Source organism: Falco cherrug, chromosome 20 (assembly GCF_023634085.1).
Source record: "Falco cherrug isolate bFalChe1 chromosome 20, bFalChe1.pri, whole genome shotgun sequence".
NCBI lineage: Eukaryota > Metazoa > Chordata > Aves > Falconiformes > Falconidae > Falco > Falco cherrug.
Window position 1 is genome coordinate 5,579,895 of NC_073716.1, and position 23,643 is coordinate 5,603,537.

A 23,643-nucleotide genomic window follows, 5' to 3' on the forward strand; every position below is an offset into this window, starting at 1 on the left:
GTGCGTGGAGGTAAATAACGTAGTATTTAAATTAAAATAAATAAATAAGTGGCGGCCGCCCCCTCCCCCCCCGGCCCCTCCCCCCGGGGGCCGGGCCCTCCCGCATCACCACGTGGCTTCCTCCAGCAAACATTTTCACTCATTTTCCAGGTCGGTTTTATTTAGAGGCGGTGCCCGGCTGCCGAGAGGCGTCCGGTGACACTCCAGTGCCACTCCGCCGACTTGGGGGCCCCCGCAGCCGGCGCCACCGCCCTGCCCGCCGCCGCCACCCGCCGGAGCCGCCCCCTCCCCTAGGAGCCCCCCCTCCCTCCTCCAGCAGCCGCCGCCCCCCTCCTCAAAGGAAAAAAAAATCCATCAAAAAAAAAAAAAAAAAAGAGGAAAAAATAGGGGGAAAAAAGAAAGAGGGGGGGTAGGAAAAAAAACCAAACCCAAGGAAAAAAGGGCAAGAAAACAACAAGCCCCCCCCTCCCCAAGCCAAGCCCCCGGCCGGCTGCGGGGCGGCAGAGCGCGGCCGGAGCCCGACGGCGCGGGCGCACGGTGGAGCCCCCCCGGGAGCCGCGCTCGGAGCCCCGGCGCGCCGCCACCGCTGCCCGCCCGCCCCCCGCCGCCACCATGAACAAGCTGTACATCGGGAACCTAAACGAGAACGTGACTCCGGCCGACTTGGAGAAAGTCTTCAACGACCACAAGATCTCCTTCAGCGGGCAGTTCCTGGTCAAGTCCGGCTATGCCTTTGTGGACTGCCCCGACGAGCAGTGGGCCATGAAAGCCATCGAAACTTTTTCGGGTAAGCGGCGTTATCTCGCCTGCCCTCCCCGCCCGCTTCCTCCTCTCCCCTTCCCCGAAACGCTCCAGACCCCCCCAGCTTCCAGCCCCACCCGCCCCCCAAACCCGTGCCCCCCACCCCCGCTCCGTTGCGCCCCGTCGGGGCTTGCATCAGCGGGCGGCGGGGTGCGACCCGCTTTCCCTCCCCGGCGCTGCCCCCCTCAAAAAAAAACCACAAAAAAACACCCCCCCCCCAGCGTTGGGGGGAGAAGAGCAGGGGCCCCCCACCCCACGCAGCCCCCCGCCCCGCGTGGGCCGCCCCCTCCCCAGGCCCCGCTGGTTGCGGGGCGGCCGCCCCGGCAGGGCTCGGCGCGGGGGTCCCGTCGCGGCACGGGCGGGTGGGCTGGGACTTTGGCCATTTTGATTTGAAACTGGGTTTCCTGGGGCATGTGATGTGTGGAGTAGCGCGAAGGTCGCCATGCTGCTCGCAGGGAGAGAAAAAGCTCCCCGGGAAGCAGATAATTTTTAAAATATTTGAATTTCCCCCACCCCCCCCTTCGGCCCGGGCTCCCCCCGCCTCCCGCCGAGCTCTTCCCTTCTTCTCCCCCCTCCAAAAAAAAAAAAAAAAAATCATCGTAATAAGCTAGCAGCAAAGAAACCCACTCCATTTTCAAAGAGAAATCCATTTCTGCCATGGAGTTACAATTTTTGAGCCTTTTAATGGGGGGGCGTGTGTGGGGGGGAATAAATCAGCCCAAAGGACTTCTTCCAGGGATTAAACAAGACGGAATTAAATAAAGGCAAAGAATTGGTCTCAAAATATTATTCCTCATTTTTTTTCACTCCAAGCAGGATGAACTAAGGAATTAAATATTCCTAAGGAACATTGTCCAGACAGCTAACTCACCACTCCCTCCCACCGCTTCCCATTTGAAGCCAGTCTTATATTTAATAAAATGCACTTGTAAAGGAATCGGAAAATGTATTTGTGCGTAGTTCATCGTAATTTGAATTAAATTGTGAGCTTTCACGTGATAGTGTGTTATCCAAAGCTTTCTGACCACTCCACCCAGATTTTCAAAAACAGACACATTTTGTTTTTAGGGAAAGTGGAGCTTCATGGAAAACAGCTAGAGATTGAACATTCAGTACCTAAAAAGCAAAGGTAATACAGTGTTTTAATTTCTTTTTTTTTTTTATTATTTCTGTTGGGGGAAAAAAATTGAACATAAGATAAAAGAGACAAAAAAATTATACCCAAATATGTGCATATAAAATTAAAGATGTTGGTGATTTGGCTTTAGATACCAGCGAGGTGAGAGGCAGTTTTGAGGCTCAGCGTTTAATTCCTTTTTTTTTTTTTAAAAAAAAAATAGAAAACTTCCTCTGTGAGCAAGTTTTTTGTTGGTTTGTTTGTTTTGTTTTGTTTTTTTTAAAGAAATGGTTGAACAATTATCCAGCAGCTCACCCAAGGTGATTGGATGGCTGAGGCATTGGGATTTTCAAACTTGTGGCACTGGAAGAATTTCCCAGCCTCGCTCTGTTCCTCTGCTGTGAAATGAGCAAAATTTTTTTGTTTTCCAATAGAATCGTAAAATGAAAAAAAAAGGTATAATTTTTTTTTTTTTTTGGAAAAAAGTGCAATTTGTTGGGATTTGATGGTGAGGGCTTAAAGGAAAAAACAACAACATGGGGCCGGTCTCCCCGTGCCATGCCGGGAGTGATTTAAAACCCAGCGAGCGCGGGGCGCTGGCCCAGCTCCCATCCAGCGGCAACTTTTATTTTGGGGCAAGAAGCGGGTTTCTTGGTGGTTTCCCTCAACCTGCCAAGCAGCTTCGCCCGCCGCCGCCGGCCTTGCCCAGCCCGGCCCTCTCCATCTTCTTGGCCCTTTGTTGCGTGCCGGGCTGGCGTGCCGGACGCTGGAGCAGCCCCCAGCCCCGCGCTCCCAGCCCTGCTGGGGGTTACCTGGGAAATACCAAGAGCTTTTATTTTTGGCAGAGGTTTGCCCCCCTCCCCAGCTCAAGGAGGGGCCTGTGGGGCTGCGGGCGAGCGAGACCCCAACCCCAATAGTCCACGTTGGATCGCGCAGCCCGAAACCCGCGTCGGCCACGTGACGAGGCGGTTACTTCAACGCCCGGGCGGAGGGAGGAGGCGAAGCCAATGCTGCCTCCCCAAACTCTCCCGATTCCTTCATCTTTTGAGCCCCCCCCCCTCAGCTGGGGCGTGGGAGCCCTTTTTTAGGGTCACCCCTTTATGCTTCCATTGTAGGGGGTGGGGGAGCTGCCAAACTTTGCAGCCCTGGCTGTGGCAGAGGGGCTTCCCTCTGCTTGGGGTTGATCCCAACAGCAAAACCCAAATCCGTGTAACAATTTCCTAGCCAAGATTTTGACTCTTCTTCTTATTAATTAATTTTTTAGCCCCTCGTGGCAGGGTGAGCGCTGGTGCTGGTTACGGCGTTGGGTGACTTGCTGGGGGTTAAACAGCAGTGGGTGAAGGGGGGCTGTTGCAAAGGCAATTACCCTCTGAAGGGTAACATAGTAACACTCCAAAAAACCCTAAACATATATATTTTTTTTCTTACTGCTGCTGGATAATCGGTAGGTTGGGGGGGAGCCGCTCACGCCCCCCCAGGAGGCGCGGGGAGAAATTCACTGAAAATGGGACTATTCCTCCGGTGCCTGGAATTCAAAGTGCTGGGGGGGGGGGGGGGGAACCGTACAATAGGTGGAAGGAAGGTCGGTTTGCATTTCTCCTGGATCTCCTTAAATCGTGCTGTGCCTCGCTTTTAGCTGCTGACCCCTTTTTGGGGGGCTGGGGGGGTTTAAATGAGGCCTCCCCCCCCCCCCCCCCCCCCGGGTGCCGTTTGAAGCGGCAGGAACAGCTTTCGCGGGGGGGTGGGGTGGGGGCTGCAGGGGGACCGGGGCCGCCGTTACTTTGTTTCACTTTGGGAAAAGTTGTTTGTGTTTCTGTGTCGGGAAAAAAATAAAAAAGGCAACTTTTTTGGCAGCTGCTTGTAAACTTGGCAGGTTGTTTGCCCCGAATGAGCTTTTTTTGGGGAAATTTGGGGTATTTTGCTCCCCCCCCCCAAAAAAAAAACCAAGAAAAAAAAAGTTTGAGATATATGGGGGCTGCCTCAAAGGATACTTCATATTTTTTCTTTCTTCTTCCCTTTCTGCTTGCTTTTAAGACTGGATTTTCCAGTTTAAAGGCACATAGAACAGGAAATGGTTAATTAAGTGTGAGCAGTGAGGACAAAATCAGATGAGTTTGGTGGGATCTAAACCAAACAACCTCCCCCTCCCCCCCCAAACCTGATATTAATTTTTTTCCCCCTTTAGAAATGTGGGAAAACAAGTCATGGGCATTGGTGTGCTTCCCAGCTAATTTATGAAATAATAATAATTACAAAAGTTGGCTTTTTGGTTGTGTTTTCTTCTCGTTGAATGTGCGAATAGGAATGCTCAGGAGAACTGATCAGGGATGGTTTTGGAAACGATTGTGTCTGGTGAAATTGCATGTTGTAAATAAATCTTTCCTGCTGGTGGATTGCCTTCTTCAAAATCTCTCCTGTACCTAAACCCATCATCGAAATAAATTAAAAAATGCTCCGTGTGTTCATATGGCCCAAGAAGGAGTGGCTGGTGTGTGTAGCTGCTGCACCAAAATAGCCAAGAAGAATAAACTGATTTAGAGTTGTTTTAATTACAGTGATTCTTCAAGTAACACTTAACACTGCAAATTATGTTAATGATCGTGGGGAACCATTTTAACGAAATACTTTGGAAGTATTAGACTGTAAAGAAAAGTCAGTGCTGATAAATGTATCGTTTCATTAAAAAAACCCAGAGGTTTAAAGTGAGTTTAGATTTGTTTAAAGGATCTCATTGCTGTTTGGGAGTTATTTTTTCTTTAACTTTGGTAGAAAAACTTGGAGAAACTTAAGAGGATTTTTAAAAAAAAATTTCAAGATTATTGCATGCTTTATTCTTCAGAAGGTTAAAAGGATTCTTTAAGGAAAAAAAAAAAATCGGTTTTCCTACTTAAGATGAAGGATTGGTTGTGGGGGGGTGGAACTGGGAAGCTGAAAAGCCCGAAGTCGATGGGGTCGAAAGAATGAATGAATGAGGCGAGGAGGAGGGGTGAGGGGGGAAAAAAGTGAATCCATCAAGCAGACATTCCAAATATGAGGAATGTGGAAGTGAGTCGACCAGAGAGAATGAAACCAAGTAATTGGGGGGGGGGGGGGAGAGGGAGTTGGGTTGATAACAGCCCATAGACTGAAAACTAAAAGGGTATTTTTAAAGAGAGGTTGTTCCCGAGCAGCTCCTGGGTTTAGAGGCTCCATGTGCTCCTGAGCGGAGGTGGAAATTATTAAATGTTGTTAATGATGTGAGGATCGAGTGTAGTACATAGAAATGGATGGGGAAAAACCTTCAAATTGGCTTTTTTCTCCCCTAGACTTTGCTTCAAATTAATGTTTTCACACCAGAGAACCATTCTTTTTGCGCATGCATAATTGTGTGATTAATTGTTCGTAACGAAATATTTTAAAATTTTTGATCACAGCGAGTGTGATTTCTTTCTTTGTCAGCATTAATCAAAAAATGTGCCTTTCTCCCTCCTGGTGGTTGGGTTGTCTGAAAATTAACTGAAAAAAGTTTGGTAGTTCTTTTTCCATGTAAAAGAAAGACACTGTCTTGAATGTTGAGATAAAATAAGCTTTTAGTCCAATCTTAAGATCCTTCTCTTCTCCCAAAACCAGGTCTGGCTCACAAGTTATAGTATCATTAACAAAAATTAGCAACACCCCTGTTTACTGCAAGGCTTGAAAATTGCAAGGCAGGATGAATGCTCCTTTCTCAGGATGTAGAGTTTAATGGGATTTGGTGTGTTTCTACTTTTTTGATTACCAAAAAGGGTAATAAACTTGAGTTCTTCTTTGCTTTAGTTCTGTGAGCCCCCAGCCTTGAGCTGTGAGCTCTCTGCTGCTGGTTTTATACCTCTGAGAAGGGTAGTTCTTTGGAAATTCAGGTGTTTTGATGATTTCCAGCTGAAAAACCAGAAATACTTTGCCATTCAATTAGTCATTAATAATTTGTCAGTAGATTTCATCTGTGAGGTTTGAAACTGAGATGATTTAGTAAATTTTAACCTACCTGGGAGAAAGAATATATTTACCAGTTTACAGCCTGAAGCGAGAGAAATGCCTTTATTTCCCCCTTTCCACGTAGGAGCCATAAGTGGCAAATATGCCCAAGAAATTGCAATTTAACTGGAAACTCTGTAGCTTCAAGTTTTGAACCCATAGAAGATGGAGCCTGTCCCATGTAGATGCCCTTTGTGGAATTTGATGATTTTTTGAGATTCAGAAGAAAATAATAAATTGAATTCCCTAGAGAACCTCAGTGGCAATCGCTGGGGCTGAATCTGCCTCTCCAATTGAATTTGGTTCTGTCTTTGCCTTTTAGGTTAAAAAAACAAGCAAACAGAGATATGGCGAGGGGAAGCTGGGGTTAAAGTACTCGCTTTGAAAATCGAGACCTTTCAGAATTAAAAAAAAAAAAAAAAAATTTTAAAAAATGGAGATTTCTGCCCCCTCCCAGCACAAGCCCCCAGTGATGTTAATGTTTTCCAGAGTTACTGGGGAGGGGGGTTTGGGGGAGCTGAGGCTGCTGGGGATGGCCCAAGTTGGCCCAAGGGGTTTGCAGCCCCAGGCTGGAGCAGGAGGAAATGTCTCCAGCCCCTTTTCTCTGCCGGGGTCACCAGCTCCAGCCCCTGCTTTTCCGCTGCCTTCCAGATTTGCTGGAATTAGGAATGGAAGGTACCTCCATCGATGCTGGCGGAAGGTGGTGGGGTTTTTTTCTGCTTCTTTTAATGATGCCACTGGTTTTATAGAACAGTTTTGATGGGGAGAAGTGGGAGGCTGAAGCAGATGCATAGGGAATTGCCTGGGGGATGCTGGTGTCTCCCCCTTCCCAAAAGTTAAGGAGGGGAGTAGGAGCAAACTAAAAAACTGAGGAGCCTGAAACCTGGATGTTGCAGGTTTCTTTGGAAAAAAAAACTTTTAAAAAGGTTGCAGAGACTTTCCTGGTCTTTTTTGGGTTTTGGGTGTGGGTTGGGTTTTTTTTGTTTTTTACCAGAGAGGAGTTTTTCAAAAGTTTTAGGTGAAACCTCTCGTTTTGGCTGTGACTGCAGGCATTTAAAAACTTTAGCAAGGGCTGAGCACTCCAAAATCACCCCCTTCTGAACAGCACTGATGGCTGCCTCTTTGAGGGTGTGGGTGAGAGGGGTTCCCAGCTGCCGGAAGGACCCTGATAAACTGGAGGATACTGGGGGGTAACCGGCAGAAGTATCTTGCAAGGTCTGCCCATCCTTCTCAGTGCCAGGCTCCTCACTGACTGATGGCTTTGAGCCTTTTGTGCACCTTTAAATTCTTATTCTGCCCATGTTGAAGCCTGGAAAAGATCCAGGAGGGTCCTGCACTGAGCACCGGGGGGGTGTTAAAAAATGCATTTGCCCAGCAAAGTTTAAAAAGTTCAAGAAAAGAAGTGATGCAGGAGAAAATGGATCAGTGACAGGGCTGATGTCCTACAGCATCCTGCATTGGCTTGGGATGGCTTCTAGGGGCTGCAGGGAGAGGTACGGGGAGCATTGCAGAGGCAGTTAGGGAATTGTCTGCTCACCAGGAAACTTTTTCTTAACCTATACTTTATGAAACAAGAAGCCCAGACCCACGGGGGTGTTTGTCCACTCCAGAGATGTGTGTGGTGATTTATCCCAGCTGCCTTCCCAGGTCGTCTGCTCATTACCAGTAAATGTGTGAACCCTGGGGGGAATTAAGCTCAGAAATCTTTGCTGGGGTTTACCTGAAAATTGCAAGTTTATCCTGGAGGTTGTGAAGCCGGGGGGATTGCAGGGGTCTTGGCTGGAAGGTTTTCCTTCTTTCTGCAAGGGGGTTGCTGGTGTCTCTGTCTGGCTGTCCTCATCCTTGCATGTTTTCTGGTGAACTGTGAGATGTTCTGCCTGGGCAGCATTGAGACCCATGTCCCTGCAGAGGGGATGTGCTGGGGGAACGCTGGGGTTGGCCAAGGGGACTTCAGGGTGTCCCTCCCCACCCGAGTCCTGCCCTGAGCTGAGAGTGGATGTCTCGGACCAACGCAGGCTGGAGGTTTTACACCGCTCCTGTGTTGGTGGTGCCCCTGGGAAGCTGTGGGAAAGTTAACGTAAGGTGTTGTTCTAAGCTGGTTTCCTTAAAACCTGTCTGCGTTCTCTGCTTCTGATGGAATAACCCATGGAAGGGGAGTGGAAACCAGTTCCACATTGGTTCATGTGTGGTGCCCGTAGCCTGCTCTTGAAGATGCTGGCGTGGTCTTCATGGTTTTAAGTATATAGATGAAAAGTCATGCTTTAGTTGAAACCCACTCGGTTTTCTCCTCTGGTCAGTTAGCAATGGATGGGGCTTTCTGGAAAGGGTCTCGGGAGGGTTGGGGTCCTGCAGCCTGTTCTGGCCCCTGCCAGCCCTTCCCCTAGGGGACACTGCCCGACTCTTGTCCCCTTCCCTGGGCTTTGGCTTTACTTTAAGAGCAAACCAAGCCGTGTTTGGTATCGCTGCAGCTTGTGGGTACTGGTGCCTGTTTGGAGGGTGGTCTGCGTGAGTTGGGAAGTGCTTTGGGAAAACATTCGTCCCTCCCTGTGCTGCTGGCTGGGGCTGAGCCCGCTCCGGCTGCCCTTACAGCCCCTGCATGGGAGCTTCCCCAAGGTGGCTAATAAAACCCGAAGAGCAGGGGGGACAGTTTGTTGAGATTTTGGCTGGAGGCAGGGGCCAGGAGCTGGCAGAGCTCGGCAGGGGGGGAGCAGGGGATGCCAGTGGGCATGGGTGCCGGGGATGGGATGGGATGGGGAGCAGCTGGGAGGGCGCTGTCAGGGCAGCAGCACATGGGTGAGAGCATCCCTACTCTGCTCCCACCTCCTGATGTGAAAAAGCAGGGGAGCGCAGTCTTCCCGTCAGGAAAAAAGAGAAAATAAACAAACATAAAAAAATCTGTCCGTCCGTCTCTGAGGAGCCCTCGCGATCCGTCAGGAAATGGGTCATTTATTTTATTGTAACTGACACTTGGGAGCCCTGACATGGTCAGAGCTGAAATTTCACACTTTTCTGGCTACCGTAATTGTCTGGTCCATACAGAGCAAACCAGTTTGAGAAAACAAAACCCTGATCCACAGGGCATCCCCGGCAGAACTCGGTCCACGCTTTATTTTGAATAGTAATCCACCAGGTTGGATTTAAGATACTATGAACACGGTCCACCTATAATAAAAGCAGCAGCAGCCCCGTGTGCTGGGAACCGCTGGGAGCTGGCAGGGCTCCACGCAGCGCGCGGCAAGATGCAAATCCCGCGCGGTCCGGGGGTATTGCGATGTGTAAACAGCACTTGAGATTACAGGGAAATTGATTTGCACAAAAAGGAGAAAGTTTTGACTCTGACGACAACGGTCCTGCTGCAGTTTCCTTTTTCTGCAAGGTTAAAAGCGGAGATCCTGGGGGAGCAGCCTCCCGGACTGGAGTGTAAGAGACAGGAGAATTGTGATCTAGAGCCAAATAAAAGGGAAGAGAATAATGAAAAAAAGGCTCTCAGGGCCAGATTTTCACCCACAATTGGAGCCAGATTTTTCCAACTTGCATTTAAGCGTCTAAATAAAAGCTCCGTTTTCAGAAGCGATTAGCGCCTGATGTGCTGAGCACTCTTGAAAAATCTGTCTGTTGGGATTCCTGCTTATTTCTTGAGATTTGGATCTGCCACCTCACACCTGGGAGGTTTCAGCAGTTCCTTCCTGGCACCCCCCCCCCCCTCTCGCCCCCCCCCCCCCCCCCCCCCCCCCAGCCGGGTCCTGCCACTTCACCCCAATGATGCCACGGAGGCAGCTGCTGCCCCGAAGGAGGGCTGGGCGCTGCGGACACGGGCTGGCAGGTCCAGGGGCGTTGCTCGTCCCTCTGCTTTTTAGCTCGTAGCTGCATTGCGAGCCATTGTGTTTAGTGCTTGTGGCAAAAGGTTTGTCGAACTCTTTGGGAATTCCGGGAGCGTTCGTGGACAAGGTGTTGGGAGCTGTGCATGAGGTGCAGAATAAGGGGCACAGAGCTGCTGCACAGCGAGCTAATGGAGTGATGCTGGAGATGCTCTGTTCTCCCTTTCTAGCTCCATGTTTTCTGTGGCATTTCTCACCTGCCAAGTGCTGGCTTTGCTTAAACTTGTGCACAATCCAAGGCTGTGGGATCAGACCTGGTTGTGTTGCTTGCAGAGAACTACCTGAATTAACTGATTGATGCCCGTGTTAAGGTATCGCAAGCAACCTTAAGCCAACCTTAAAACAAGTTTACCTGTGAGGTGTCGGGAAGTGCTGCATCCTCAACATCCACACTGCCTGGGTGGCATGAGCTCTGCAGTTCTGCCTTATAACCAGGGCTATCAGTCTGATCCAAATTATTCCTCAGTTATTACTGGTCACATCCAAGCAGACTAATCACCTGAGTGGGTAGGGATGTGTGTGTGTCTATATGTACACGCATATATACGTGAGCGTATATGTTTTCTTTGCTATGAAGACATTCGTGTGTGTTTTGTGACCTCCTGTGGTTCAAGCATCTGGTGTAAAACTATTTACAAATGAATCGGATCAGATGAGCAAAGGCAAAAAGAAAATTGGGATCTATGGAAGGAGACCTTGTGGCTGCTATAGGTTTTTATGGAGCTGCTTGTTGGGGTGTAATTTTGTGAGAAGCCAAGGATCTGGTATAAATGTTGTGCCTTTAGGCTTGGATTCACAAGGCGGCTCCTCAGGATGTGCTTTTAAACAGGGAAGCCATTCGTTTGAAGTTAATGGGGCTGCTTCGATGATAAAATGAGGCATGTGCTGAATTTGAGCCTAAATATACAACTTTCTATGAACTTTATATAGTCATTGTTTAGCATTCAGTTACAGCTGAACTAATAATGCAACAAATTTCTCTGACATCTGTAGCCTCTTCTTGCTTACAGCAGAGATGCAAAGTGGCTGTGACTTTTATAAGTGATAGCTATCGGGGGCAGAGAGTATCTGTGACTTTTTCAAAGCTACAGCGTGAATGAAGATTTGCCCCCAGTGAGCCTTTATCCGCCTGGTGACATTGTTCCTGTTCCTTGCTGGCTGCACACCCCTGCATGCCTGCGATGAATATTTGCACAGTGCGAATTTGGTATTTAGTTTCCCCAAATACTCGTTCATGCAACTTCGAAAGCTACTTGCTGCCGTGCCGTAAAACTTGGCGATGCGAATGTTTATGGAAGGCAGACAGGAGAGAGGGCACAAACATGACTGAGGGGAATTCACTTCGGAAGAAATCCAGATCAGATATTGGGGCAGCTTTGTGCTGGATTTCACTAACGGTGCGTTGAATTTATTTGCTGTGTTTGTTGTGCTGGCTTTTCATGTTGCCTGTGCCAAAGTAGCGGTGGGCTTTAAACAGCTTTGCTTCGGCACCGCTATTGCCTTTGTAACGAGCTGAGTGGCAGTGGAGTAGAAAAGCTCCATCTTTGCTGTTTTGCACCTCCTGTCCTGTCCTATCCGACCCTCAACCTTTTCCTTTTCTTCTCTTATTCATGAACCCCTGGCTAAAAAAGCCCAGCCCCAGACTAGCAAACATAGGATGTCTTCCTCGTTTGGAAACTTTACATCTCCTCCACTGCTGGTCCAGCTCTGGTGGGATGAAGGAAGCGGCCGGGGGTGTTTAAACCCTCTCCCAAACCCAAGTAGATGCTGAAGGAGGAGCACGGCTGCATCTTTGTGGGCTCTGTGGATGCTGCTGGCTTCCTCAGCTGGGCTGCCTGCGGTGGACTCGTGGGCGTCTTTCCTCCTGCCCCAAAGGGTGATTTTGTGGGCTCGGCGCGAGAAACCTTAGTTTCTCATTTTTCAATGAAAATGCTAGATCACGTTTTCTTAGAAGAGTGTTGCTTTGCTGTTGCCTCCTTTCTGAAGAGGAAATGCAAGAGAAAGGGAGTCTGGCTTCAACCAGATTTGTTGAAGGACTCGGTTCTTCTATTTAATATTTATGCTGGAAATGAAGATGAAGAAGAAGAAAAAGCTTCACTTGTACTTTTTCATCTCAGTCTGTTTCTTCAGACAGAAGAGCGGAAACATTTTGATTTCACTTGCAGTTTTCAGTGGAAAATACACGGCAGTTGTAACCCAGCTGGGGCTCAGCCGCAGCTCGGCTGTGACACCAAACGTGCCGCAGATCTGTGTGTCGTCCTTGCCTGGACCTGCCTATGCCAGTGCCAGGGATGGAAGGGGCTTTGGGAGCTCCTCTCCGGCATCTGGGCTGGGATTTGCACCCGACATGATGGGGACAAGCATGCTGCTCGCAGCCTGTGCTGCTGGAGGTCTGACCCCCCTGCCCCCTCCCCACCCAAACTGGGAGGACTGGCAGGTCCTGAGTTTTAACTTGAGTTTTGGCAAAAGGGTCTCCACCCTTGAATCAAGTTCAGAAGATAGTATAATCCATGTTGTAACTTCTGGATTCTCCCTTTACGCATCTGCTTTGATCTGGAAGGGCTTGTCTGCCTGCATTCGCTGCACTGGTTCAACCTGATTTGGCTTAGAACAGACTGGGTGCCACAGGCACAGAGCCCCATGCGGGGGCTCCTGTATCGAGTTTTGATCCAGTTTTATGTGACAAATGTGCAGCTGCCTGGAGCGAGGGTCTGCGGCATCGTGCCGCTCTCCGGCACTGGAGCAGCGGAGCAGCCCTCCAAGCCGCTGGTCCCTGTGCTGCCTCACGTGCTGCCGCCTCCTCCTCCCGCCACAGACCTCAATCCGAAAAACCCTCAGAAGTCACAAACAGTTTTGTTTCCTCTTCCTCTCTTGTGCTGGCATGTGCTCGTGCACCTGAAATGGCTGGGGCCCTGGAGCCTGGCAACTCCCCTCAGCTGTGGTGATTCCCTCCTGATTTCCCCCGCTGAAGGGCTCTGCATCCACTGAAGGGCCAATACCCCACTGCCCGGGGGCTGAAATACCGAATGAAGCTATGTCCCTGGCCACTGTCTCTAGGCAAAATTATATCAAACGTATCTGAATGACACCTGTCAATCGCCCTGGTAATGGGGCTTAGTTATTGAGAAATTAGAGTGGTCTAAGACCCACTCAAGAGCGTGTGCTGATGGGGTCTGGGGCTCCTGCTGACACCGATTGTGTGGGAGCTGCCCGAAGCTTCACTTGGCTGCTTTGCAAAGCCTGAACTCATCTCAAAGCACCCCTGAGCCCATAGCACCATCAGAGCCACTGGAAACCAGTTAGGAATGCATGCTGGGCGCTGGAGGAGGGCAGAGGTGCCCTCTCGTGGCAACAAGTGTGTGAGAGGTTCCTGGGCTGAAGCCCCTTCCCCAGCACCTAACGAAGGGCGGGATTGGTGTGCCCGTGCTGTGCGTTGTTGGATGTGGGGGGGGATGGCAGGAGACCTGGGGACTGGACTGATTGGGACATCGATGTCGGTGGCTGATGAAGCTCCTGGAGGCAGGTGGCTCAGTGAAAGTCCATGCTTGGGAGCTTTTCTATTCACAGTTGGCCCCAGTGGGTGAAAGAGGATGCTCTGACATGTGGACAATGCACCAAAATGCAAAATATACTTTATCTTCTATGTGCTTTTATTCAGGTGTTTATATCAGCATCAGGGATGGAGGGAAGCTAACAGCCGAGCCGAGGGGGCAGTGCTCCCTTCGACGCAGTGAGAACACACAGATAATGCTGCATGCTGCCTTGCCTGGCTACCTTAGGTTTTGTTGCCTTGTGCTGTGCTCTGAAGTGATGGTCTCAGCAGTGCTTTGAGGTCCGTGGGTAAAAGATGGGGTGAGGAACAAGTCCCACTTCTGCCACCTCTCCATGAGGAATGGGCTGCAAGAAGATTTGCCTTTAAGCTTCGTATTTGTTGGCGTGTTCGTAGTCCAGCCTGTGCCAACTTGGGGCGTCAGGTTTGATTTAAGGTCAGTTTGAGAACTGAAATTTTAGGTTTTTCTGAAGAGATGAAAATCTCTCAACACATCTCGCTGGTGGCTGGGTCACGGTGGGACCGAGCTGCCCTGTGGCTGGAGGTGGCTGGGAGGGGTCTGGGGCAGCTTGTCCTGCTGAGGTTTGGGGTTGGGGTGCTGGGTTGTGGGAACCCACTGAGTTTAGCTGGGCTTGGCTTTGGGACATGTTCAGAGCATCAGAAAGAGCCTTTCAATACGTGGCAACCAGCCAGCAAATTAGAATGGAAAGATAATGCAAAATGGATGCATTGTATAAAACTCATCCATCTTTCCTCTCTATTACTTACTGTTAAACTTGTCCTGTCCGCAGATACTTGATGTATTGACTTTGGCAAGGACTAGCTGCAGAGGGCTGGGGGATGATGAGAGTATTCCCCTGGGCAAGTTGAGGATAAGGGGGTTTGAGATTTCTTCACGATTTTTTGCATCTTTTGAAGCACCAAGTTACTGGCTCCTCTCGGAGGGTGGCACTTACATGGGTGGATGTGGCATGTGCTCCATGCCAGCACCATCCACGCAGGATCAGTGGGGAAAATGAGGAGTTGAAGGGCAGCACAGCAGTTTAGTAGAGGAGGGAATGTGGCAGAGCATTTTTCCTGGCTCTGAGCATCAACCAGTCCTTTCCCTCCGTGCCCGAGATACAGCAGCTCTTCTGAAAGCAGGAGTGAGTTCTCCGAGGCTTTCAAACGGGATGTGCGTGGACAACTCATTCTCAGCAGCTTCTTGAAAAAATCTCATCAATTATTAGGCGTGATTCTCCAGGTATAAAGGGGTTCCGAAAAAGAGCTAATGGGGAGAAACCAATTAGACAGATTTATTAGCCCAAGATCAAATTCTGGTTGCTGGGATGATTGATGGAAAGGATTAATCATGTCATGCTTGCTTGCCAGAGATAACTGGTAGCCAGGGCGAGTGGGTCTGTATAAGACGCTTGCATGGATGATGTGTTTCTCCAAAACCCAAGGCCAGTTCATTTCTGCATCCCTCCAACTGCAAGAAGCCAAATGTCTTGGTTGGTTTGGCCCAATCTCCTCAGGAATGGCCTCTTGGATCACTTCTTTTCAGCAGATGAGCTCGCTTTTCTCTCTGCTTTTCTTTCTGCTACTGCTGCTTTAATCTTGTCATGACACATATTTGCATATTTCTTTCTCGACCTCCTCTTCTTTTTATTCCACCCCCAAATCTCTTTCCCATCAGCCACCCAGCAGCTCTGGCTTCGCTGTGCACAGGCGCAGCTGGGACTCGCCTCTCTTGCCCTGGCCAGGTCCCCCAGCCAGCAGTGCCCACTGACCATGGAGGCTTTTCACTGGTGCGTGGTTATAGAGAAGCTGTTTCTTCACGAGGACTTAAGATGTGAGGGCAGGTGGGTCGCTGGGGTTGGAAGGAAGGAGGGTGGCAGCTCGAAATAGCACAAGATGCTTTTAGAATAAAGGGTGTTAGAGTTTGAGGGTTTGTTTCACTGGTGACATTTAAGTTGAGGTCTGGTGGGAGAAGGTGTTTTGGAGGCAGGGGATGGTTCCCTGGTAGACCTTTGCATTTTCTTTATGGAAGAAACAAAAAGTCATTGTTTGAATTGGTGTTCCCTGAGCAGGTTGCAAGCTGGGTCCCTTTCCAGGACAAGAAAAGGGATGCTCTCCTTTTCCTGTTCCATCCCTCTTGCATCCTGTGCAACTGTTTGGGGCTTTTTGATGGGATTCTACCACTTTTTTTTTTTTTTTTCTTGCTCTGTGGGACTGCCGGACCTGTCCCACGTCACAGCCCAGCTCATAGTCCAGATCTACCTCAGACACAGCTTCAGCAGCGAAGCCAGGCTTTGAAGCAACGGGCCCAAGAGGGGTAAGGTGAACCTGGGCCATGCTGCAGTGCGGGGACCAGTGATGAGGAGCAGCATGGCGGAGAAGGCAGTAATGACCTTAACGCTGGGAGCACGATTCAGTGCTCTTAAAAAAAATGCCCTTGATTTTGGGCTCACCTGCCAAACTCTAGGAAATGCTAGCCCAGATCTGTGTTTTTTTAACTTATATGCTCAAATTGAATATTCTTGATCATTGAGACATTAGTGCTCAAAACAAATGCGATGCCTCCAAATCTCAGAGCTCTGGTTTTAGGCTTTTTGCAGAGTCAGGGGAAGACTTTTCGTTGGTTTCTCTCTGTCCCGCATTGAGTTTTTTCTTCCAAACCACAAAGGTTCTGAATGTCCGACCTGGACCTGCTGCACCTCTGGGAGGAGCTGGGTTGGGAGGTCTGGGGTCAGAAAAAAATATTCAGATATCTGTCTCTGCTTAGGTGCGACTCAGACCTTAGTAGTGCTGGGTTTGAGGAGGGAATTGGGATCGCTGGCCTTGCTTGAGCATCATCTGGTCAGTTCGGCATGTGGCTCTTCCCTGCCTTGCCAGTGTGTCAGTGCTTCCAGCCGGGACCTCACGTGCCTGGTCCTGCTGGGATGTCCGTGTGTCAGTGGGTTTAATGGCACAACCGCTGACCAGCACGTGGGGAAGCCCAGGGATGTGTTTGGCTTGGAGGGCAGCGCGGAAGATGGCAGCTCAGAGGTGGCGTGGCTAAAGCCTGGGGGCAGATCCCGTCCGCTCCACGCAAGCAGACGGTGCTGGGTTGTGCTCAGAGGTGTGGTAGGAACCTGCTGTGGGCTTCTAGCAGGTGCCTCCTTTTTTTGTGCTTTTGTTTCCTTGCCAGTGAAGGGAGTTTAGGGATAATATTCCTGCTTCGTGGAAATGCCGGCAAATTGAAAGCCTATCAATTTATAAGGGAAAAGCAAGTAATTTCTGCTACAACTTTTCTCCAAGTCCCCCTGGCAACGTTTGTGTCTTAGCAACCACATTTTCCTATTTAAAAATGTTTAAAACATTAAAAAACAACAACAACAACACATTAAGCACAGGATTAAGTGCTTTCCTGAATCAAAGCCTAACTAGATAAATGAAATGCTGTTAATTGAATCAGGGATGCACTGTGTTTTCAGCCCCCAAATTTGCATAACATTTGCATTTGATTGAAAAGCCATCATTAATGTTGTTCAATTCTAGTATGTCCCGCCATGTCTCTGGCTTTGGCCGTCCTCCTCCTGCCCCAAGGAGCTGCATAAATGGTTTTGGTGGGAGATGGCCAGGACAGGGTTGGTGCTGGGGGTAGGGGAGAGCCCTGAGCCTGGCCGTACCTTGCCATTGGCACTTGGTCCCTCAGCATCTTGGTGCCTGTAGTCACCTCTGCTTTGAGGAATACATGGTAGGGGACAGAGAAGGTCCAGGAGGTGTTGGATCTAAGGGAGATGCTGTAGCCAGCATCCTGCAGAGAGTGTCTGGGGTGTGTGTGGCTCTGGTGTGACTGCAGAGCCATTGCTGACACCCTAATGCAGAGCAATGCGGGGCAGAGGACCGGTGGCTCATGCTGTGGTGCTTGGAGTTGGTCCTTTCTCTAGCAGAGGTTCGCTAAATCAGCCCCTTGCTTTGGGGCTAAAGAGAAATCAAGTTGTCCTGACAAAACCTGGACAGGTGGGGGAAGAGGAAGGAAATCTGTGGGGCTGGCTGTGCTGGAAATAGCCACGCTGTGGGGCTGTTTCACTGCTGAGGGTCCCCCTGTGCATGGGGGCTGTTGCCATTCCCTAAAGATGAGTTTTGCTGAGCATCGTGCACTGGTAACGCAGGCAGCTGTGGGTGTTCCCTGCAGATCACAGGGAATGTTGTTCAGGGCTAAGCGCCCAGAGGGCAATAGCTGGGGTGACCTGGGCACCCTGCACCCTCCGTCCTCCTCTCCTCCCGTGCCCACTGTGCCAATCCCACCAGCCGCCTCCATCTGCCAGCACCAGTGATGCTTGACATCAAATCCCATTGGCAAAATAACGCCAGTCCGTCGGCCAGCCCCTGCCTGCGCCACGGGGCTCCGTGTGCCGCGAGGCCAGGGAAGGAGGCGCATCCGCGGGGTGCGAAGGAGAGAGGCACTTTTATCCCCTGCTCCGCTGCCAACCCACCTAGCGGCTGTGGGTGCGGGGATGCTCCTCTCCGGACATCTCTCAGCTTTCTGTGCTGGGCGAGAGCAGCTCTTGTCTCGGCTGGGACCTGTGACCAAAACTTTCTTGGGAGGAGGTGACAGCACGGGTGGCAGGGGTGTGCCGGTGCTGGTGGTGCAGCGAGGATCGAGGATCAGCTCTGCCCCTCCAAAGCATCGCCTCAAGCACCCCATGGGGCTCATGCAAGAGGGAGGGAACCCTCCAGCGAGGCCGGGCTGTGCGGATGCTGCTTTGCCGATGCTGCTTTGCCGTCGCCTTTGGCTCGTGGCGGCCAGCCCCAGCCTCCTGCTGGCCCCCGGCCAGGCTGCCTGCTCCTAACTAGCTAGTGCCCCTTTCTTGGGTCCCTGCCACTGCTGCCACTGTGCCAGTCTGCTCCAGGGAATTACCAGCAGATTCTTAATTAAGCGGGAGGCTCTGGCCACCCTCTCGAAGGCGATCTCTGGGGATGCATCCAAGGGTGAGAGAAGGTGGATCCTGATGGCTGAATCCGCACTTGGATATTTCCCAGTGAGATTTAAAAATTAAAAACCAAAACAAAAAACCCCAAACCACCTCAAGACTTAATGCGGGATTCTTAGTGACCATTTTGCCTCCCTCGGTGATGAGGGTTTTGTGTGAAGGCAGCTGCAGGTACCACTCTGTTCATGCTGGTGATGTGCCATGAGCACCCGAGGGTGCACAGCTCTGAGGATGTGGCTGCCGACGTGGCACCGAGAGCCAGCGATGCCGTGTGGGCTTGGGGGGACTCCAGGTGCGTTAGGGACACAGAGTGGTTTCCAGCTGGCTCCGGGGCTGTCGGAGACCAGCAGTGGGTGTTTTCTGAATGAACGAGGCTTTCCTTTGCTGCTAGTTTTCCCTGTTTCAGCTCCGTTTCTCCCTTCTGGAGAAGAGGTTCCTCCTGGTAATCTTTGGGTTTGACCCACATGGTATCAGTGGGTGCAGCGTGGCGGGGTGAGACATCTCTGCAGTGCCCAGGTACTGCAGGATCCCCAGTCCCTTTCCTGGATTCTCCCAGTTTGTTCCATGGTGCTTTGCTCCATCCCTTTGCTCCATCCCTTTGCTCCATCCCTTTGCTCCATCCCTTTGCTCCATCCCTTTGCTTTTTCTCCCAGTGAGGCTTAACCTGTTGGTGTGTTGAGCTCTTTAAAGAGCTGGCTGAAGGAAAACCTGAGGGAAGCCTTGGATGGAGCAGATTTGGGTGATTCCCCTGCTTGGGGGTAATGAGGGACTGACCCAGGATGCTCATCTGTGGTGTGGCTCCATGATGTGGGTCCTACCACCACCTCCTGTTACAGTCGGGGTGCCCCGGGGTGGGTGGTTTTTTCTCCCCAGCGAGCCCAACACACGTCCAGGGAGGGTTTACTGGTAGTGTCAGGAGGTTCCAAAGGTCTTGCTTTGCCTGCTCAGAGAGACAGCAGGTCCGCACGGGGCTGCCGGGCATGTTGGCAGGTTTTTGAGGGTTGAAGAACAGACGTAGCAGGATGCTAAAATCCGATTATCCCAAATAGCATCATCGGCACGGAGCAGGAGGAGACTAACACCGGGATCTGTCCCTGGGACCCGTGGGTCCTCTCTCTCTCCCTTCCAGCCCTGCAGCTGTTCGCCCTCCTCTTCCTCCCCTGGCTTTTTTTTTTTTTTAATGAAAAAAAGCCACCAGCATGTGCAGGAACTGGCCGGATTTGAGAATAGACTTTTTTTTTTTTTTAACCAGGTTGATCAGTCTGTTCCAGCTCACCCCCAGGATCTGGGAGGCTCCTGCCTTCGGTGTAGGATGAGCAGTGTCCAGCAGAGCTCTTGCCTCCTCCTGTGGGCTGGGGGTGCCGGGGCTGGTCCGTGGCTCCTGCTGGCCTGAGGGGCACGAGTGCGGGTCCTGGCTGCCAGCTGAGGTCGGTGAGCAGAGGCTGCGAGAGCTCTTCGCGGCGCGGGAGGGAGTAGCGCCTGCCTTTGGCACATCATGAATAAAAACCAGGGAATTGCCGTCTTGCGGAGTTATTTATTTGGAGTAAAGCTCTGCTTGGTGCGGAGGTGGGAGCGGGCAGAACCGGGGCTGTCGTGTTTGGTGGTGTGAAGAGCGGCATTTTGCGACGAGGATTTAAATACAGCAGGACCTGCTTCTGGCAAAGCAAATAGCGGGGTTTATTTATTCATGACTTCCTCTGTAATTCTAACCACAGCCACTGCCGAGTGCTTGGACGGAGCCAGATTCGGCTGCTCGTCGAAGGGGGAGGTTTCCACCCACCGTGGGGCAACGCTGTGTCGAGCCGGACCTCACCGAAGGGTGACGGATGCGGCCCCGATTCCGCCCTCCCTGGGGCACGGTGGGCACCGATGGAGATGGGCCAGGAGGGAAGGCTCCAGGCTGCCGGCTCATCCTGGGATTTCGGGGGAACCTGCTCTGTGCTGTGCAGCTCAGCCCGTTGGGCTGAAAAAAGACCCATCTTCCCCTCTCGGCGTGGCCTCGGTGGGATTTAATATCTGTCAGCGATGGAGGCTGTTACGAGCTGGAGGCTGTTACGAGCGGCAAATAATCCCAGTGGTATAGTCGCGATGGGAGGAATTACCGGTTAATTAACATATTAATAAAAGCACAGGAGCCCTGGCGAGGCGCACAGCAGCCCTGCACCTTTCCTGGCCGGCGCGTATGTGGGTGATGCTCTGCCCGGGCAGATGCTCCAGCAAGCTCAGAAAAGGAGATCGATTTTTGTGTTTTTTTAATTATTATTTTTTTTTTTTTTAGGGGGAGACAATTAGATGCCACCAGCAGAATTACGGTGTGGGAACATAAACGGCTCTTTTCTCTCCATAGCACGTTTGATTCTGGTCACGTATGTGCAGAACACATGCTCTGCCCATGCAGATGCTTGTAGCTATCTGGAGAAGTTTCCGTGGCAGGGGTGGGCGGTGGGAGACCTACGGGGTTTCCTCTATCACTTCAAATCCTTTTGACCCTCCCTGGACTGTGACATTCTTTGCATTCTGAATTTCTTAATCTCTCTCCCATTCATTTTGGGATGCGGATTAACATGTAAACGAGAGATCTGGTTTCAGAGCATCCCCCCCCCCAGCCTCTGCTTTCTGCAGCCCCCCCCAACACACTGTGATTTTAAGGCTGGTTTGGTTTCTTTTTCCTCACCCGCCTGGTCTGCATGTGTTGTAGCAACAAATTTTGGTGTTTCAGAGCCTTCCCAGCGGCTGAGCTGGTGGGACCGCTGGAAATCTTTCTTTTTTGTGCTCATTTTGACTTTTGGAGGGGAGAGCCACCCCAAATCTGGCCATCCCATCCCTCTGGTCTGAACCTTTGGGAAGTCTTTGGTGACTTTGGGAAACGTCAGTTCTGGTTTTGTTTAAAACCAACTGGCCAGACCAGCCCTTTCGAGGATTTTGATGTGTGTGGGTTTGCATTGGCAGCGCGGATCAGAGGGGATGCTCGAGGCAGCTGCTTTTACCTGGCGGGATGAAGGGACTGAGGAGGGATCCTTACCTGCGTGGCTAAATCACACCAATGGCTTTCAGCCATTTCATGCGGAGACGATTTCTTCTCATTGACAAATGAGCTGAGCCACCTTCTGAAGTTGTGTAATTAGAAGATAAGGATCTGGAATCTCATTTTCTCTCCTTTTTTTGGATTATTCCACGCAGTCATAAATACTTTGAATTTGAAGCCTGGGTCTGTCGTGAGCAGGTCCGAGGGTATTTACCCAATATAGTGCTGCCAGCGCTGAGCTGCCTGCCGTGGTCATGGCATTTATCTTCCTTTTCCTTAGGCATCTTAAAATTCAGTGGTTTTGGTTATTCGTGAAGAAGAGAGGCTGGTGGGGAGGACCAGCCATCCTTGGGGGTTGGCCCTTGTTTGCAGGCGAGTTGTGCCTACAAAGCTGCGTCCTTCATAGCTTTGGATGCCTAAAGGTGTCATTGTCTTTAGGTGGGGGCTTTTGCGGTGTCCAGCAGCACGTTGGGGTGCCGGCAGCCGTGGTGGCATGGCTGTGTGCCGGTGCCGCCGGACGAGCCCACGGCTGCTCTCAGCTGTCTGCAGCAGCTGCACGGTGAGGGGTGGGTGGGGGGACAGCACCCCCGGGGCAAATTTGGCATCAGAATTAAAAAAAGAGTTTCTATTTTGGGAAAAGTGAGGTTGGGAAGAGCCAAAAATGTGAGTGGGGAAGCAGCCTGAGTGGGGAAGCTGTGATGCCCGTGCCTTGGCCTCCCCGGTTAAAATTCAGCCGGGTTTTTGGCTGCGGCAGTGATGCTCCAGCAGCTCCCGCCAGCGGTTGGTGGCATCCCAAGGGTCGTTCCTTCATGCCTCCGCTGCAGGAGGGCAGGCTGCATGAGCACACGGCTCCCTTTTTGTGTACTAATCCTTCTATTTAATCTAGCTAAAGTCTCTGCCTTTCCAGCCATGCCCGCATTAGGGCTCCAGCCAGTCCCGAAGGGTTGGGGGGATTTTTGGCACATTGTTCTTGGAGAAGCTCCCGGCATAAATCCAGCACCGACCGGGCTGGGTGTAATTAGCCAAAAGCCATCAGAAATCCTGGTAGTGTATGGAAATGCAAAACTTGATTAGATACATCAATGTGCAACAGCTCAATGCAAGACAGCCACGTTTCGGACACCAAATCTGCTTTTTAATCGCTTTTCATTTATTTCAGGAGCCGGAAAATTCAAATCCGAAACATCCCACCCCAGCTGCGATGGGAGGTAAGAGGAGCAAGTGGAGAAGTGTAGGTCAGATTTACAGACTAATTCCCTGCCTCAGGTTTCTGTACTTGGGATTAAAGTCTATTTTTCCTTTTCTTAGTTGTTAATTTGGTCTAATTATACTCAGCCCTTGCGTCCACGTAGCTTATTCCTCTTCCATTACAGGAGTAAATTCAACTGGTAGAAGCAATGTAAGCTACACCAACAAAAATCCCCATTAATAACAGGGATATATGATTTATCTATTGTATAAGGAACAAACCGGATCCTTTCTTCCTGCTGGCTGCTGGGACTTTTCCCTGACTCTTTTTTTCTTCTTTTCTTCTTTTCCCCCCCCAGGCAGGCTCCAAGGCCTCTTGCTCCAGCGTCCTGGAGTAGGCAGGAGCTTCCTTCATCTAATTGCTTGTGAAGTCTTAATGATTAGAAAGCTGCCTTTATTGATTGATTGTATTTCCTTGATCTGTCCTGACAATCCCAGCATAAAGTGGGGTTTTCTTGCTCCTTTTTCCAGGTTCTGGATGGCTTGCTAGCCCAGTATGGCACTGTAGAAAACTGCGAGCAAGGTAGGACTGAAAACAAGAAGCTGTATTTAAGATATTTTCTGCCCCAGCTCTTTTTTTTTGGGAGGGGGGAGAAGGGCGAGGATGGACATGTGGTTTTCCTTTGTCAGCAGAAGCCGTGGCTGAAGATGTCAAGAGGTCTCAGCCTGGTTGCTGGGGCTTGTTTTTTGTTCCCTGTTGCTAAAAGATGAGTCCCGTGAGGTGGCTTTGGGCAGCTCATGTGGGTGTCCGTCCCTGCATCGGGTCCGGGTCAGCATTGTTCCCACCGCACCTGTGGGTACCCCCCTGCAGCTGCTTTGGGGGAAGATGCGGGATGCTCTCCCGAGGCTGCCCGGGGACTATCTGTCTCCACTCGGCAGATTTTATCTCAGCCTCTAATGGCGATCAGTTGAGACAGGAGGTTTAATGTTGCCCGTGGGATGTTTAATGAGAGTAGAGTTACCATAACCCTCCTAGAAATGGAAAGGAGGGCTTGGAGGAGCTCCTGGGACCCTCCCTGGGCTCCAGCGAGGGATGGCAGGGTGGAGTTGGCTTTGGTGGCTTTGCTGCA

At 50.8% G+C, this 23,643-nt stretch overlaps 1 protein-coding gene across 1 annotated transcript in view; it reads left to right on the plus strand.

The window, feature by feature from the left end:
• The first annotated feature begins 209 nt into the window (after positions 1–209).
• The window catches only part of IGF2BP1 (insulin like growth factor 2 mRNA binding protein 1), a 29,704-nt gene continuing 6,270 nt past the window's right edge, over positions 210–23,643 (plus strand). The window contains exons 1-4 of the mRNA XM_005440048.3: positions 210–787; positions 1,870–1,930; positions 22,485–22,533; positions 23,045–23,096. Of these exons, the coding sequence (XP_005440105.2) occupies positions 613–787; positions 1,870–1,930; positions 22,485–22,533; positions 23,045–23,096 (337 nt within the window). The 5' untranslated portion in view covers positions 210–612. The remainder of the gene's footprint in view (positions 788–1,869; positions 1,931–22,484; positions 22,534–23,044; positions 23,097–23,643) is intronic.